Source organism: Drosophila hydei, unplaced genomic scaffold (genome assembly GCF_003285905.1).
Source record: "Drosophila hydei strain 15085-1641.00,03,60 unplaced genomic scaffold, DhydRS2 tig00008144-arrow-arrow-pilon, whole genome shotgun sequence".
NCBI classification, from domain to species: domain Eukaryota; kingdom Metazoa; phylum Arthropoda; class Insecta; order Diptera; family Drosophilidae; genus Drosophila; species Drosophila hydei.
The window spans coordinates 912,088-925,432 of record NW_022045849.1 but is presented as its reverse complement, the minus strand read 5'-3'; the positions used below and the strand labels follow the sequence as shown (position 1 = coordinate 925,432).

Below are 13,345 nucleotides of genomic sequence, written 5' to 3'. Positions count from 1 at the left end.
ATAAACATACACTAAAAGCTAGGAATATTGAAACTGAAAATGTATATATTTTTTAATAAGGCAAAATATTAAATTTCATTTTAAAAAATAAAAAAAATTAAAATTAAAATTAAGAAAAAAAAAATGAAACTAAAATTACAAATAAATTTATATTTTATAAAATATTTATTTTTATTACATATTTATTATTGTATCTATATTTAGATTATGGCAATCTGTCGAAATAATCTTGTATATATAAATAAATATATATAGTCAATAGTTCAGCGCATGTAGTTCAATTTCAATCGTATTTGCTTAAAGCTTTCAAGCGCTGCAATTACTTAAAGTTTAATTAATATAAGTTTCATATAACGAAGTTTTCAATAGCTATGCTCTCCTAATTCCCCAATATATACATATATAGGCCAACAATTTGCACGTAATTTATGCGCCATTCAATTGCTTAGCTGAGCTTATGTAAACGGCGGCAGCCACTAAATGTTAGACAGGGCCATTAGCTAAGCTCAAGCTAAATGGCCGATTTGGGCAGGCGGATGGGGCAGCTACATGGAAATAAAAATTTATTGCTAGCCCAAGAATAAGAAATCAAAGGCAAAGGCGAAGACGAAGGCGAAGGCATGCAGAAAACTTAACCCAAGTACTTTGAACTAAAGGTACACGGATGTGGCGCCCATTTGCTGTGAGTCCTCTCGCTGCTAAGGACACTAATAAAATATTGAACGGGCCATCGATAAGCGAAGCAGTTCCCCCTCCCCGCTCGCACCACTTGAAAACTTACGATAAACTCTAAACGGGAACGTCAACGAACCTTGGGCAGCTAGAAAAAAGGAAGGGAATTTGCCAAAGTGGAAAGCGCTTACGTAGGATGGCAAAGATGACGATTAAAACAAATTTCGACGACAACCTGGCGCCAGGTTTAGCCCAGCGGAAGGAAGCGAAATTGTTAAACGCAAAAGTTGCAAAATGCCAAAAGGAGTGCGAGGCAAACAGAACGAAAGAGTGAGCGAAGGGGAAGCGGAGCGGGGCTGACTGAAAGAAACGACTTAACGAAACACACACACATACACATAAGCTCGAGTGTGCTTGCACCTACACTCTATACAGATCTATGAGTGTATGTGTGCAGAAAAGATTTTACAATGCTCAACCACACACACATACACATGCACTTACTATGCATGTGTGTGTGAAATCGGAAGAAACAACTTTACAATACACGTACGCACACACTCACACATGCTGTGCACCTTCTCGCTCTCTCTCACACTCTCTGCTCACACTCCTCTCTATTGCTGGGCGTGGGCTGCATCGGCATGGGAACTTGGCAACTTGCAGACAAGTTTTAAATGAATGAGCAGCGCTTCCGTTCTATGCGTTACACTGCTGCTGTCCAGTGTAACTCGCTCTCTCACTGTGTGCGTACATGTGTGTGTGTCCAGCTCCTGCCAAGCATGACAATGCCTTGCATTGGAGATCTCGAGTGGCGGCCACTTGCCAATTGCGATTATGGTTTATGTACAGTGCGATAAAGGTCGTCAATAGGTCGCCACACACGCAAACACACACACATGCACACATATACACAGAAAAAGTCCTCTTGGCCATCCTTTCTGTAACATCCTTTCTGGGGACGAAAGGAGCAAGTTTCTTGTATCAGTTACTGTTACAAGTTTGCTGACCATTCGAGCGCCTTCAATGGCTCAATTATTTTTGGACAATTTGCGAATAAACCAAAGTTTGGCAGTGGCATTTCCACAGGACAAGGATGAGTCCATCGATTACACCCATTCGATAGTCACTGAAGTGGAAGCATGTGAAGCATTCAAGCCGCGCTGCTGGAGTGTTATTAGCGTAATTGAGCTGCTGACCAATTATGCATGCAAAGGACACGCTAAAGGCTATTAAAGTGCTTGGCTTTTTAGTTCATATTTTGTGTTCCCTATGTAAGCTACTCATATTCCATAATTCATATTCCATATTGCATATTGCATATTCCATATTCCATGTTCCATGTTCCATGTTATATGTTCCATGTTCCATGTTCCATGTTCCATGTTAAATGTTCCATGTTCCATGTTCCATGTTCCATGTTCCATGTTCCATGTTCCATCTCCAATGTTCCATGTTTCATGTACTCTGTTATGTTCCATATCCTATATCCCATATTCCACATCCCACATCCCATATCACATATGCAAATACGCTTTCTGCTCGACTCGCCTATGCTTGACAGTTCTTGAAAATTGCATTTTCTTAATTTATTTGCTATGCAAATTTATTTATTGACTGCATTTCGACTGGGCAAATGGCATTGGCCATCAGTCGGAGGACATGCCGCAAGGACATGCAATCATAAATCGATTGTCACACAAACACACACACGCATACATGCACGTGTCGTTGCATCCTTCACCAAACAGAACTTCAATCTCTGTGATGAAACGGCTCGAAATGAGATTTTACAAATGTGCTGAATGCAAACTATGACGTAGGCAGATTATGAGATACAGATGGACCTACGCTCAATCGAATTCAATATATATCAATCAATACGGCAATTGGGTTCATTTTGCTGTGGTTATTTAAGGTGTAGATAAGGCATATATATATATCGATAAGGTAACCAAAAGAACGAAGGATGTAGATAGCAAATGTGGCGTAGGAAGAAGAGAACAAGGAAGAGATAAGACACAGATATAGAGAGACACAGAGAGACGGAGAGACGGGACAAAGAGAGAAGGAGACTGCTAGAGAGAGATATAAAGATACAGAGTAGAGAAAGTGGGAGGTGTTAAGTCGTATTCTATTGTAAGATATATGAGAGCAAAAGCTACAAATTTACATACATACATATATCCTTACATACACACTTATATACACACATATTGTGCCCACTCAAACGCATACATGCAAACAAGTTTGACAAGTGTAAAGTGCTGAAGCTTTTTCAGCTTAATTTTAAAGCTCTTCTAGCTGTAAAATGTATCCAGCCACAATACAGCACAACCCTATCTAGAGACACTTTATAGCACAGTGCGAAACAAATGTCAAAAAAGATGAACTTAACCACACAAAATGCAAACAAATATAAACCAACACTCAACTCACGGTCACGCTCGTGCTCTCCTCTTCTCTCTCTCTTTCGCTCTCTTGCCGCTCAATAAAAAAACAATGTAGCTCAATTGGATCACGCGGCCAAGTGCCGTTGGCGTTGGCGTTGACGTGTAGAGTCTGAGTTTGCACTCACTCCTCGCTCACGGAGCGTTGCCACCGCCATCGAGAAATGCAAAAGCCAAAATTTACTGTGTGAATTTTTGCGCTCAGTGGCACATGCAAACATGAACAAGTAACGGGAAATGGCAATGTAGAGAGAGTTGCAAACGGTAGGAAGTGGAAATGGAAGTTGAGCCTGAAAATATGCAATGAGCCGAATGCGAAATTTGTGCAGACAAAAACCACAATGAGCCCCAAAATTGCCAACATAATTTATGTATGCGTGCATGGCGTGAGTGCGCGCGTGTGTGTGTGGATGTGCGCGTGTGTGTGCGGTGTTTGCCATTGCTAATTAGCGGCATAATTTAATTTCCAATTGGCAATTGGCAACGCAGAGCGTAGCGAATCAGCTGCCAACTGGAAGCCTGGCCTGGCACAAACATTTTAAATGAGCGACTTGTTGCGTCACACACACACAAACACACACACACACTGACGCACAAAACGATATATACACTGGAAGAAATTGTAATTTAGCTTTATTACTTTTACTAAAGAAATTTCCATGATTTTTGTAATTTACAAAAAAATCTTATTAGGAAATATTTATTATTGTAAGAGGTTCATAAATAATACTTTTTGTGGATTTTAAGCTTGAAAGTTTCGGAATGAAGATACATTTTTTAGAACAAATTAATCTTGTAGATTAAGAAGGAATATCGTCTGGTAGGTAGGAGGCAACCCAAGAAAGAGGACATTTTTACTAATGGGTAAGCAGAAGGTACCACCTGATTAACTATTTTAATATAGCTATATTAAGTGTTTTTATTAATATTTTTTAAATTTTTCATTATTATTTTTTCTAAAATCTAAGTTTAGCCCTAAGCTGAATTTTAAAATTTTTCAATTCTCGCAGTGTATGCATATGCACATGCTGAATATTGTCGCAAACAATTTTTTTTTGGCCGCAAGCGTGTGCTGCATAAAAAATGTTGCATTCAGCCACGGCCAACAGCACGCGACATCTTTTTGGCAACTGGGAATTGAAAGTTCTGCTTCAGTTGCAACTGAATTAAAAATTGAAGTTGGAGTTGGAGTTGAAGCAGAAATGCGCTGAAGAGAGCCAGCGCAATCGAATTAAGTTAAAATTGTACTGGACCCACACACACGCATATAGACACACACACAGACAGAGCAGCCATATGTGGTGTATTACACTAACAAATGATGTTGACCGCCCATGGTCGAGATGTTAATTAATCTTGATTTTGGTGCCGGGTCGAAAGTCGCTTGCATCAAAGTGACAATTAAATTAATCATGATGGCAAACGATTATGTCAACAGGACAGTGACTAGAGGAGACTAGGAACAGGACACGGCACGACACGACATGGCGTGGCGTGGTGTGGTGTGGCGTGGCTTGACCAGGACGCCCGCAGCGAGCGACTAGGAAACGGCATCGACTGTTCAAGGATTTTGCGCCTTTGCGAATTTCTCTGCAGTTGCGACACAATCTCATTATTTTCTGCTCTGAAACTTATAATTAACATTTTGACCGCAATGAAATTTGCACAGAAACAAAATTCAGTTTATGTAGGAAAAGTGGATAAAAAAATTATATAATATATAAGTGTGAACTTTATGCTCGAGTTATTTTTAATTAGTTTTGCGGTTTTACATATGCTATGCTTTAAAAAATGGCAAAAAGGGGAAACTTTTCTGTCATCTCGCTTTAAATAATGAGCCATATAATTTATATGAATATTATTATAAGTATATAATCAGTATTTATTATGATTTTTGTTTTTCTCGAAAAACAACATCAATATTAGGCTTTTATTAAACTTGTAGCTTAATTTTCGTGCTGAATCGCATTAATTTGAATTTTCGTGTCACGACACGCAACCAACTCATCCCAAAGCCAAAAATCATATTGGAAACAACTGAAACTGCCTTCTGGCCATAGCCAAGAAACACACCAACGTTCTGTTTGAGTGTGCAGCATAGAAAATAAATAAAACATACTATTAAAACTTTTGGTTAAATTTCCGTATTACAAGCTGTCCAATCAGTTTAACAATCAACTCTTTATACAGCTGAAAATCGTATTTGGAAAATGAACTATGCTTCAATTATAGGTAAGACACACAACAGAGCCTAAACTTTTTCGATAAGTCTGCATGACTAGAGTTGCGTTAAGTGTCAATTGATTTGTTTAAATATAACATTAAATATAATTAACATCATTCATATTTTCAATTTGTGAGACAAACGACTCCTCATAAAACTAAAAATTCATACTGGCAATAAGAACAGGAGTTCTTTGCTTAATCCAAGACACTCACCAATTATTTGACTTGTTTCGTTAAGTGAATAATTACAACACTGGCACACGTGGCGGCCAGTCGATTAGTATTGCTATCGTAATTTTCAGTGTTGAAAAAACCAATGTAAAGAAAAGCTATTCGCACGAGGCTACGCCAAGCAAAATTAAATATTCCAGTAAATTGAAGTAAAAATAAACAGCAGCAATGGCCGAAACAGAGCCGGAGGTTGAGGTCAATGGCACAGAAGTCGAGGAAGATGGCCAGGATGATGACATCAAGCAAAAGAAGCAAACGCGTCACGATGGCGGCGCCGCCGACTTAGAACGTGTGACAGACTACGCCGAAGAGAAGGAAATCTCAGCCGCGAATATATCGAGTGTAAATTGAAACATAAATTGTTTATTGAGATGTAAACTGAACTAACACTTAATTGATCAATTGCAGGCAGTGGAACAGTTTGGCAATCAGCGCAGCAAAGAAAACGAGCTGAGGGTGGCCAAGGAGAAGGAGCTGCAAAAGGTGCAGGTGAAGAAGGAGGACATTGAACTGATTGTAAGTACACGGACACGCCTCCTTTTTGCAATAGTTCCGCTTATTTGGCGCTTATCCCAACTACAGATGAACGAGCTGCTCGTCACTAAGGCCCAGGCGGAAAAGGTGCTAAGGGAACAAAGCGGCGATGTCGTTGCCGCCCTAGAGGCCATCATCAGCAGTTGAAGAGAGCCTGGAGCAATGGAGCGCCGTTTCCTTTACTTAGCAAAACACTGCTTTATTTGTACATTTATAATACTAGTAAAGAAAAATCAAATCAATCAAGTGGAATATAGATTTTTATATATGTTTATTTATGTGTGAACTAACCCATATTTAGTTTCTTTATTATTTATTATCCATTATTTGGCTTCTCAACCAAAACATTTGACTAATGAACCAGCAAGTACAGTGAAACCTCTCTCCTAACGTAAGCAACCTTAGAGACTGTTTAGTGTAGTAAATTTGGATCTGCCAAATACAAAAAGGAATTGCATGTACAGTAAAGCTTCCCTATTAGCTTTCAAGAAAGCTTTACTGTAGTACAATGGTTATTTTATGCATAGACAATGAATCAGATGGAACAGTAATACCGAAACACGCTCTAAATAGGATTTTACCATAGTTATAACTTTTTCACTTACATAAAGTAAACCTACATATACAGTGAAAGCTCTGCCGCAACAAACAGAGCTTTACTGTTGTACAATATATATAGAAGAAAGAAATCTTCTAAGCTAATAAATTGTTGCTTTGCTTGCGAGATTTTTCCATCTACTTAGGTCGAGAGAGAGGCAGCTGATGTTTCTCATTAAAACTATGCGCAAATATGTTAAATTTGATTTGAAGTGTGTGTGTTTATGTGTGTGTGTGCATGTGTATATGTATGTGTGTAAAAAGCGGATGCATAACAAATTATTTAGACAAAATCATATTTTATAACAAGTAAAAAAACTAGAATCAAAAACGAAAAATTGTTTAAATCACGTATAAATTTGATTGCGAGTGTATTGCGGATATTGAAATCATGTGATTATATACTTTTGCAGATTCTCGCACGATGGGGTATTTATGTTTTGAGCCTTCCGATACAGATCCCGATCGCCAAACGTGCGAGCCTTAGCCAACATCGAGTCACCTGTAAGTACAAATTTCAATTTCTATTCATGGAAAAAACTTCATTTTTTTTCAATCTTACGATAATTTCGCTCTCGACTGCAAGAGTGTTTCAAATGATTGACAAAATCTTCTTCTACCGATTCTTCCAAACGAGCAACTGAGCCTTGATATTCCGAATAGAAATTATCCTTTACATAATAGGGAATTTTCAGACCATTTGTCTCGCGCTTCACCGAGTATTTACTGAAAGAAGACAAAACGTTTAAATTAAAAAGCTCATCTATATCGCCAATATATCCATATAGTACTCACTGTGAAGGCGTTAAACTATACATGGGATCTGATATAAAAAAGGAGGACATCATGGACAAGCCGATGAGCAATAAAATGGGTAGCAAGTTGATCAAGGCTGATGAATTGTTCGTCTGCAAGCAAGTTCCCATTATTTAATTATATAATTATTTTTTGTTTATTTTTCACGTACGTCTCTGTCGTCACGTGCCTGATGCCGGCGTCGCTGCTGCCGCATGTAGACATTTTGTTGTGAGAATCCATTTTCGAAGAACATATTAAATATATCCTCGGGACTCATATTCGCTTGGAAGCCGCCATAATCATTATAATGCTGGCTGTGGCCATGGTGGCCACGAGTGCCGTGACCGTTTTGCGAATCGTTAATGCCATATAGATCGTAGTTCTTGCGCTTCTCCACATCGGTTAAAACGCCCGCAGCATTGCCCAACGTTTTGAATGCCTCCACAGAGCCGGGTGCCTTGTTCTTGTCTGGGTGCAGTTGCAAGGCGAGTTTTTTGTACGCTTTCTTAATCTCCGAGTCTGTGGCTGTCTTACTGACACCAAGCACCTCATAGTAGTCCTTACACCTGTTCAAGCATGAACAAAAGGTTATTAAAGATATTTTGGGTGTGAGTTACATTTAGTCGACATACTTTTTGACCTTGCGTACTGCCTCAATCTGGTCATTCGTATATTCCGGTGCATGGGGTCTGGAATCTGAGTTCACACGCTTACGCGGACCAGAGTCCGCATCTGCAGCAGCAGCTGGACGTTCCTTTCCATTGCCCGGCGAACTTTTCACCTTGGCCAACAGCTCTACAAAGTTTCGTCAAGTTTTACGATTACAGTGCAAATTTAGATAAGTGTAAATTTGCTTTACTCACGCTTAGCCTTTTCCGTAGGAAACAGTTTTTCTGCTTTTATCAAAAACTTTTCAGCCCGCTCGATCTTTCCTTCAGCGTATGCCTGCTCGGCCAGGTCAATACAACGCTGTGCCTCACCTTTGTTGCTATCCATCGCTGCTGTAGGTACTTGGGAATACGTGGTCAGCGCGCACACAGGGCGAGAGTGCAATAAATAGTTAAGATCTATGCGTGTGTGAGTACACTAACATAAATATATCTATATATATATATATACAAAGTTTTATACACTCACACGCACACACACAGCCTGCTCGTGCTCTTTTGTAGTAGTTGTTGCCACTAATTATTTGTTTAATGTTCTAGTGCACATGAGCTGCCTGGCCTGTTAATAACCCAGTTTCTGTTTTTTTATATATTCATATATATAAATATATATAAATATATTGTCTAAAGGCCAGCTCAACTCTCTAATTTAATTGATTTTACTGCGTTTCGTTGACTTTTTCATCAGTTTGCAAAAGAAATTATCGATCTATCGACGTGCCACCATAGCTAGTCGAGGTTTAAATTGTTAGATAAGCATACTGAATTTAAAGGTATTTATTGCGTAAAATCAAAAGGCCCTGAACATAATGAAGTACATTTTTTGTATGTTTTTACTAATCGAGTTATGATAAGCATTATTTCCTGTGTCGATTACAAATAATTCACTTTTGACAGCTGTTTTACAGTGCTGCTTTGATCAATGGTGATGCCAGATCGCCGCATTGCGCCCACTCACATTGTCGAACGTATTTATTTGTGTGCGTGAGTGTGTGTGTGTGTGTGTGTTTGTGAGCGCCGCAGCATGGAATGAAAAGCGCAGCGCGTTCGCTGGCTTAATTCGTCTCGTATTTATTTATAATATTACAAAATAATAATAGAATGTGCACGGTATCTGCAATGCAATAGCCACCAAATAACGCGTAGTAAATATATAGTCAAGTGCAGTGCAATAACCGATGCATTTCGGCCCAACGTAGTCCCCGTCGTCGTCGTCGTCGAACGTGTGTACATGTGTGCGTGTGTGTGGCGCAGTTCACACAAGTTGGCCTGAAAAAAGTGAAAGAAGCAATATCGCCATATTGTGTTGTCAATATCGAAAAGTGCATTAAAATCTATATTCATTTGTTAACACAACAAATGCTCAGCGAATTGTGTGTATTGCGTCGACTTATATAAATCGAATTGACAGTACGCAATTAAGAAAAATAACTATCTTCAAAAGGTGCGTATGTGTGTGATTCTTTAGGTGTATTTATGCATATATATAAATATATGCATGTGTGCATATACATATAGGCAAAATTACACTGCATACCACTGTCGTACGATATGTGTGGGTGTGTATTTTCTGTAAATACAGAGACCCAAATTTTTTTGCCTCCATGCAGCGGCCTGCAAATTAATCGAATTCAACTTTGCCTCCCCTTTCCCCATTTAGTGCATTGCTTCATTGTTTTTATTGTACCCTAATAAATATATCGGGCGTGAAAACATGATTCCAAGATAAGATCTATCGATAGAAAAAACATTAATCGATAAGAAACACGACAATGTTTTTATTTTGTTTGGAAACTATTTTGATGAAATTTAACTAACATGGTTCCTTAGATGAAAATGCACATAAAAAATATATATATTATGAAATATTTTATTAATAATTTTTTAAAGTACTAAATCGAATTTATTATATGAAAATGACTTTATTTATATTTGTTTGTTGCTGTTACATTCATATTACCTAAAGGGTATTCTGAAGTTGAATATACTCCGAGTTGTTTATTTTTGGCTGATTTACTTTTTGTGTTTTTTGAAACTTTTTTTAATTCTGAGGCGAATAAATGCAAGCACAAAGGGAACAACGGCAACAATAACAACAGTCGCGGTAAAAAGTCAAAGACCGATTTGCGCATATTTAATTTGTTAATTTTGCTGCTCGTTAAATGATTTCGTTAAATTCACACAAGCATAACGAAAGGTTATTCGAATGCAGTTTTTAATCGATCCGCAATCACTATATTCCATTATTCTTTATATATTTACAGATTCTGCTGGAACACTTGTTCTTGTTTGCTGTTTACACAACAATCGACGTTCAAATAGGTTTGCTCGATTTCGGGACATCGTTGGCTGTCAATAGTTAAAGAAGCAGGTGAGTTATCTCATTAATAAAGTTGTTTGGATTGCACCAGTTATCGATTCGTGATACCGGCTAAAGATGTTTCCCCAATGTGAGCTTTCTATGTATATTTGTATTTTCTTTAGATGACTTCCTGTATATGATTAAACCTTGAGCTCTTAACCGTGGTTAAATCTAAGCAGCTTTTTAAATATAGCATAATCCTTCTTACTCCCTGTTTGCCAACTGCTCGTTACTTTAAGTTGACAGCTGAGAGCGAAAACACAAAAAAGCTCGACGCAAAAGCAAAACAAATGCTGAGCAAAAGTACAAATGTAGCGGCAAAATGTGAAGATACACACACTTATACTACTAGGCAAAAGCTTCATCTATCATCCGGCTGTGACAAACTTCTCGTTACTCTACGATGACAGCTGAGAGCGTAAACGCAAAAAGCTCAGTGCCAATGCAAACAAATACAATGCAAAGTCAAAAGGTAGCGGCAAAATATGAACACACACACGCGCGCACACACACCACTGTCAGGCAAAAAGTCAAGAAAAAAGCTCCCTCAGTCGTCAGCTGCTGCGCGTAGCGTGAAGTTTGTGCTTTTTGTATCGCTGTCTCGTAGAACGCGTCTAATTGTTAAACATTGGCTACAAACTATTTAAAATTACGCGTTGAAGAAGCTGATTTAAGTTTGCCATAGTGCCAAGGTGTGTGTGTGTCCGTGGGTGTTTGAAAAGTTCGGGTGTAGTTTTACATATTTCAATTAATTTGTAACTGCCGGCCCATAGCGTGACCAGCACGCGTGTGCCTTGCCCCTTGTTGGCTTTTTTATGACCTCAAAAAAAATAAAATATTTACTAGCTTGAAACAAGAAATACGCGCAATTAAACACACAAAAAGCGAATAAACGGAGAGCTTTACAACAACAACAACAACAAGAGCAACGAGAACTACAGAGACAACTTCCTCAATCTGAGTGCGACCACATTTTTACTTATACTCTTGAATTTTTGGTTGCTTGAGGTCATTTAGGCAAAGACCTTCAAGTACACACAGTCAATAAAACAAATACCACAACAATAATAACAACAACTATATAGGTACATCAAATGATGACAGGCGGCTTTACCGAAACGCACTCAAGAGCAATAACGCTTAACTCATCTTTGTTCTTGCTCTCTATGCGCTGCTCTCTTTTTCTCTCTATCTGGTGACGCAAATCACATTTCCATTTTGGATAAAAACAGTTCTAATTAAAAGTAGAGATTGCTTGTCTCAAAAGCGTTGCCAGATTTGCAAAAATTTGTTAGCAATAAATATAAATTCTGCCAACAACAACAGCTATTGCAGTCAGCATTGAAATTCTCGAGCACGCTCACGCTCTGTCTCTCTCCCTCATCTAATATATAAGTAAACATGTATATGTTCTCTTGCCCGCATATATAAACGTATATTTGTATAATTCTATTCGTCTCTCTCGCACACATAACATATGTTTTGAATTCGCCTTGCTGGCCATACAAAAGTAAAATTCAATTAAAAACATGTGCGCCACTATTTTGTTTATTGTTTATAAATGAGCACGCACTTAACAAGCTTAGACGCGCTCTCACTCACGCACTCGCTGGCTCGCTCGTTTGCGCTCTCCTATTTTGCGTACTCTCCTCTGAGGTCATATGCTTGGCGCGCTCTATAGTTAAACAGACAAGACACCCACCGCTATTTACTGCTATCAAACGACCCTCGCCGGTGCAGGTTTTGCCTCATTGCTTGTACACAAATGAGTGAGTGTGTGAGTGAGCAAGAGCGAGAGCCTGAGTGAGCGGGTGGCTGTGTGAGCAAGTGAGCGCTTAAGCTTCGGTGCAAAGTCAAAAGTAAACGCAAGCTTTTTATTTCTGCGCATGTTTTTGGCTTTTCTTTGTGCTTTAGTTTTAGCTTTTATTGTATTTTTTATTTTTGTATACTCTCGTACACACGAACTACACATATGTGTATTATATATATGTATACACACACATTGAAATCAAATCGACTGATATAGGAAGAACCTTGTATACTCTCATGACTGTGGAATTTAGTTAGTAGTTTTTTCTCTCTCTCTCTCTGTCTTTCTGCTTGTTTGCACTTCTCATTGCTGGTCGTTGGTGTTATTGTTGTTGCTGATTCACATTCACATTAAGTTTCCTTTGGTTCGCTCTGTGCTCTGTGCACTGTGCACCTAAGAATCTATTCTAAATGGATTGCAAAGACGTTCCAAACGAATTTCTGCCCTCGCTTCGCTTGTCTTTGGTTATGGGTAAAAGGCGCTCATCTCTACATTTTTGCTCATCTCTGGTTGCCTGGGTGTCAATGTTGACCTCGCCTGTGCCCAGTGCACAGTTATTGATTTTGTTCTAATACCCTTTTCATTCCTAAAGGCTTAAGCATTTTATGCTCAATTCTGTGACGTATAGATGTCAATCAGAAATTCTTAATAGAACAGATTTATAAAGAAGTTTTATTAGTTGTAAAATACAATAAAAAAATAAAAAAACTTATATGAAGTTATGTTTTAAAGCGCACTTACGTTAGTTGTATACAAGGGCTTGTAGTGTGCGATATGTGCGTATGAGCTAAAGCTAACGGTTTTTTTCCTTTGCTATTTTTGTTTTTGCTTATATCAATCCTTTTGCCGGGCCATGTGCAAATGGACGTAGCAGAGTCAGCAATTGCTAGTGGAATTGCTGTTGCTGTTGTTGTTGTTGCTACTGTTTTTTATTGTTTTTACAGTTTAAGTTCTCTCTGTTGCTGTTGCCGTTGCCGTTGTCAGTTGCTTGCCTTTG

The 13,345-nt window shown here is 38.5% G+C and overlaps 3 protein-coding genes across 3 annotated transcripts in view; 2 read left to right on the top strand and 1 right to left on the bottom strand.

The window, feature by feature from the left end:
• Positions 1-5,484: 5,484 nt before the first annotated feature.
• Positions 5,485-6,359, top strand: LOC111599854 (huntingtin-interacting protein K). Its single transcript, XM_023315676.2, has 3 exons — positions 5,485-5,921; positions 5,988-6,095; positions 6,162-6,359. Exons 1-3 carry the CDS (start codon positions 5,748-5,750, stop codon positions 6,258-6,260), a joined length of 381 nt encoding a protein of 126 aa, XP_023171444.1. The 5' UTR covers positions 5,485-5,747; the 3' UTR covers positions 6,261-6,359.
• A 664-nt stretch (positions 6,360-7,023) lies between these two features.
• LOC111600096 (dnaJ homolog subfamily B member 12) lies at positions 7,024-9,018 on the bottom strand. The gene is made up of 7 exons (XM_023316059.2): positions 8,646-9,018; positions 8,372-8,575; positions 8,141-8,303; positions 7,678-8,074; positions 7,506-7,618; positions 7,273-7,436; positions 7,024-7,212 (listed from the first exon to the last, which is right to left on the bottom strand). Exons 2-7 carry the CDS (start codon positions 8,502-8,504, stop codon positions 7,100-7,102), a joined length of 1,083 nt encoding a protein of 360 aa, XP_023171827.1. The 5' UTR covers positions 8,505-8,575; positions 8,646-9,018; the 3' UTR covers positions 7,024-7,099.
• Positions 9,019-9,157: 139 nt separating this feature from the next.
• Positions 9,158-13,345, top strand: part of LOC111600083 (protein roadkill) — a 47,692-nt gene continuing 43,504 nt past the window's right edge. Inside the window, exons 1-2 of the mRNA XM_023316044.2 lie at positions 9,158-9,620; positions 10,441-10,547. The gene's annotated coding sequence lies outside the window, so the exon portion shown is untranslated. The remainder of the gene's footprint in view (positions 9,621-10,440; positions 10,548-13,345) is intronic.

Bases quoted from the DNA above. Each gene is read 5' to 3' on its own strand.
- LOC111599854 (XM_023315676.2), top strand. From the start codon at position 5,748: ATGGCCGAAACAGAGCCGGAGGTTGAGGTCAATGGCACAGAAGTCGAG. The intron at 5,922-5,987 runs GTAAATTGAAAC...GATCAATTGCAG, and splicing joins CAGCCGCGAATATATCGAGT to GCAGTGGAACAGTTTGGCAA. The intron at 6,096-6,161 runs GTAAGTACACGG...TCCCAACTACAG, and splicing joins AGGAGGACATTGAACTGATT to ATGAACGAGCTGCTCGTCAC.
- LOC111600096 (XM_023316059.2), bottom strand. From the start codon at position 8,504: ATGGATAGCAACAAAGGTGAGGCACAGCGTTGTATTGACCTGGCCGAG. The intron at 7,619-7,677 runs GTACGTGAAAAA...ACTTGCTTGCAG, and splicing joins AGGCACGTGACGACAGAGAC to ACGAACAATTCATCAGCCTT. The intron at 7,213-7,272 runs GTAAGATTGAAA...TTGTACTTACAG, and splicing joins CAGTCGAGAGCGAAATTATC to GTGACTCGATGTTGGCTAAG.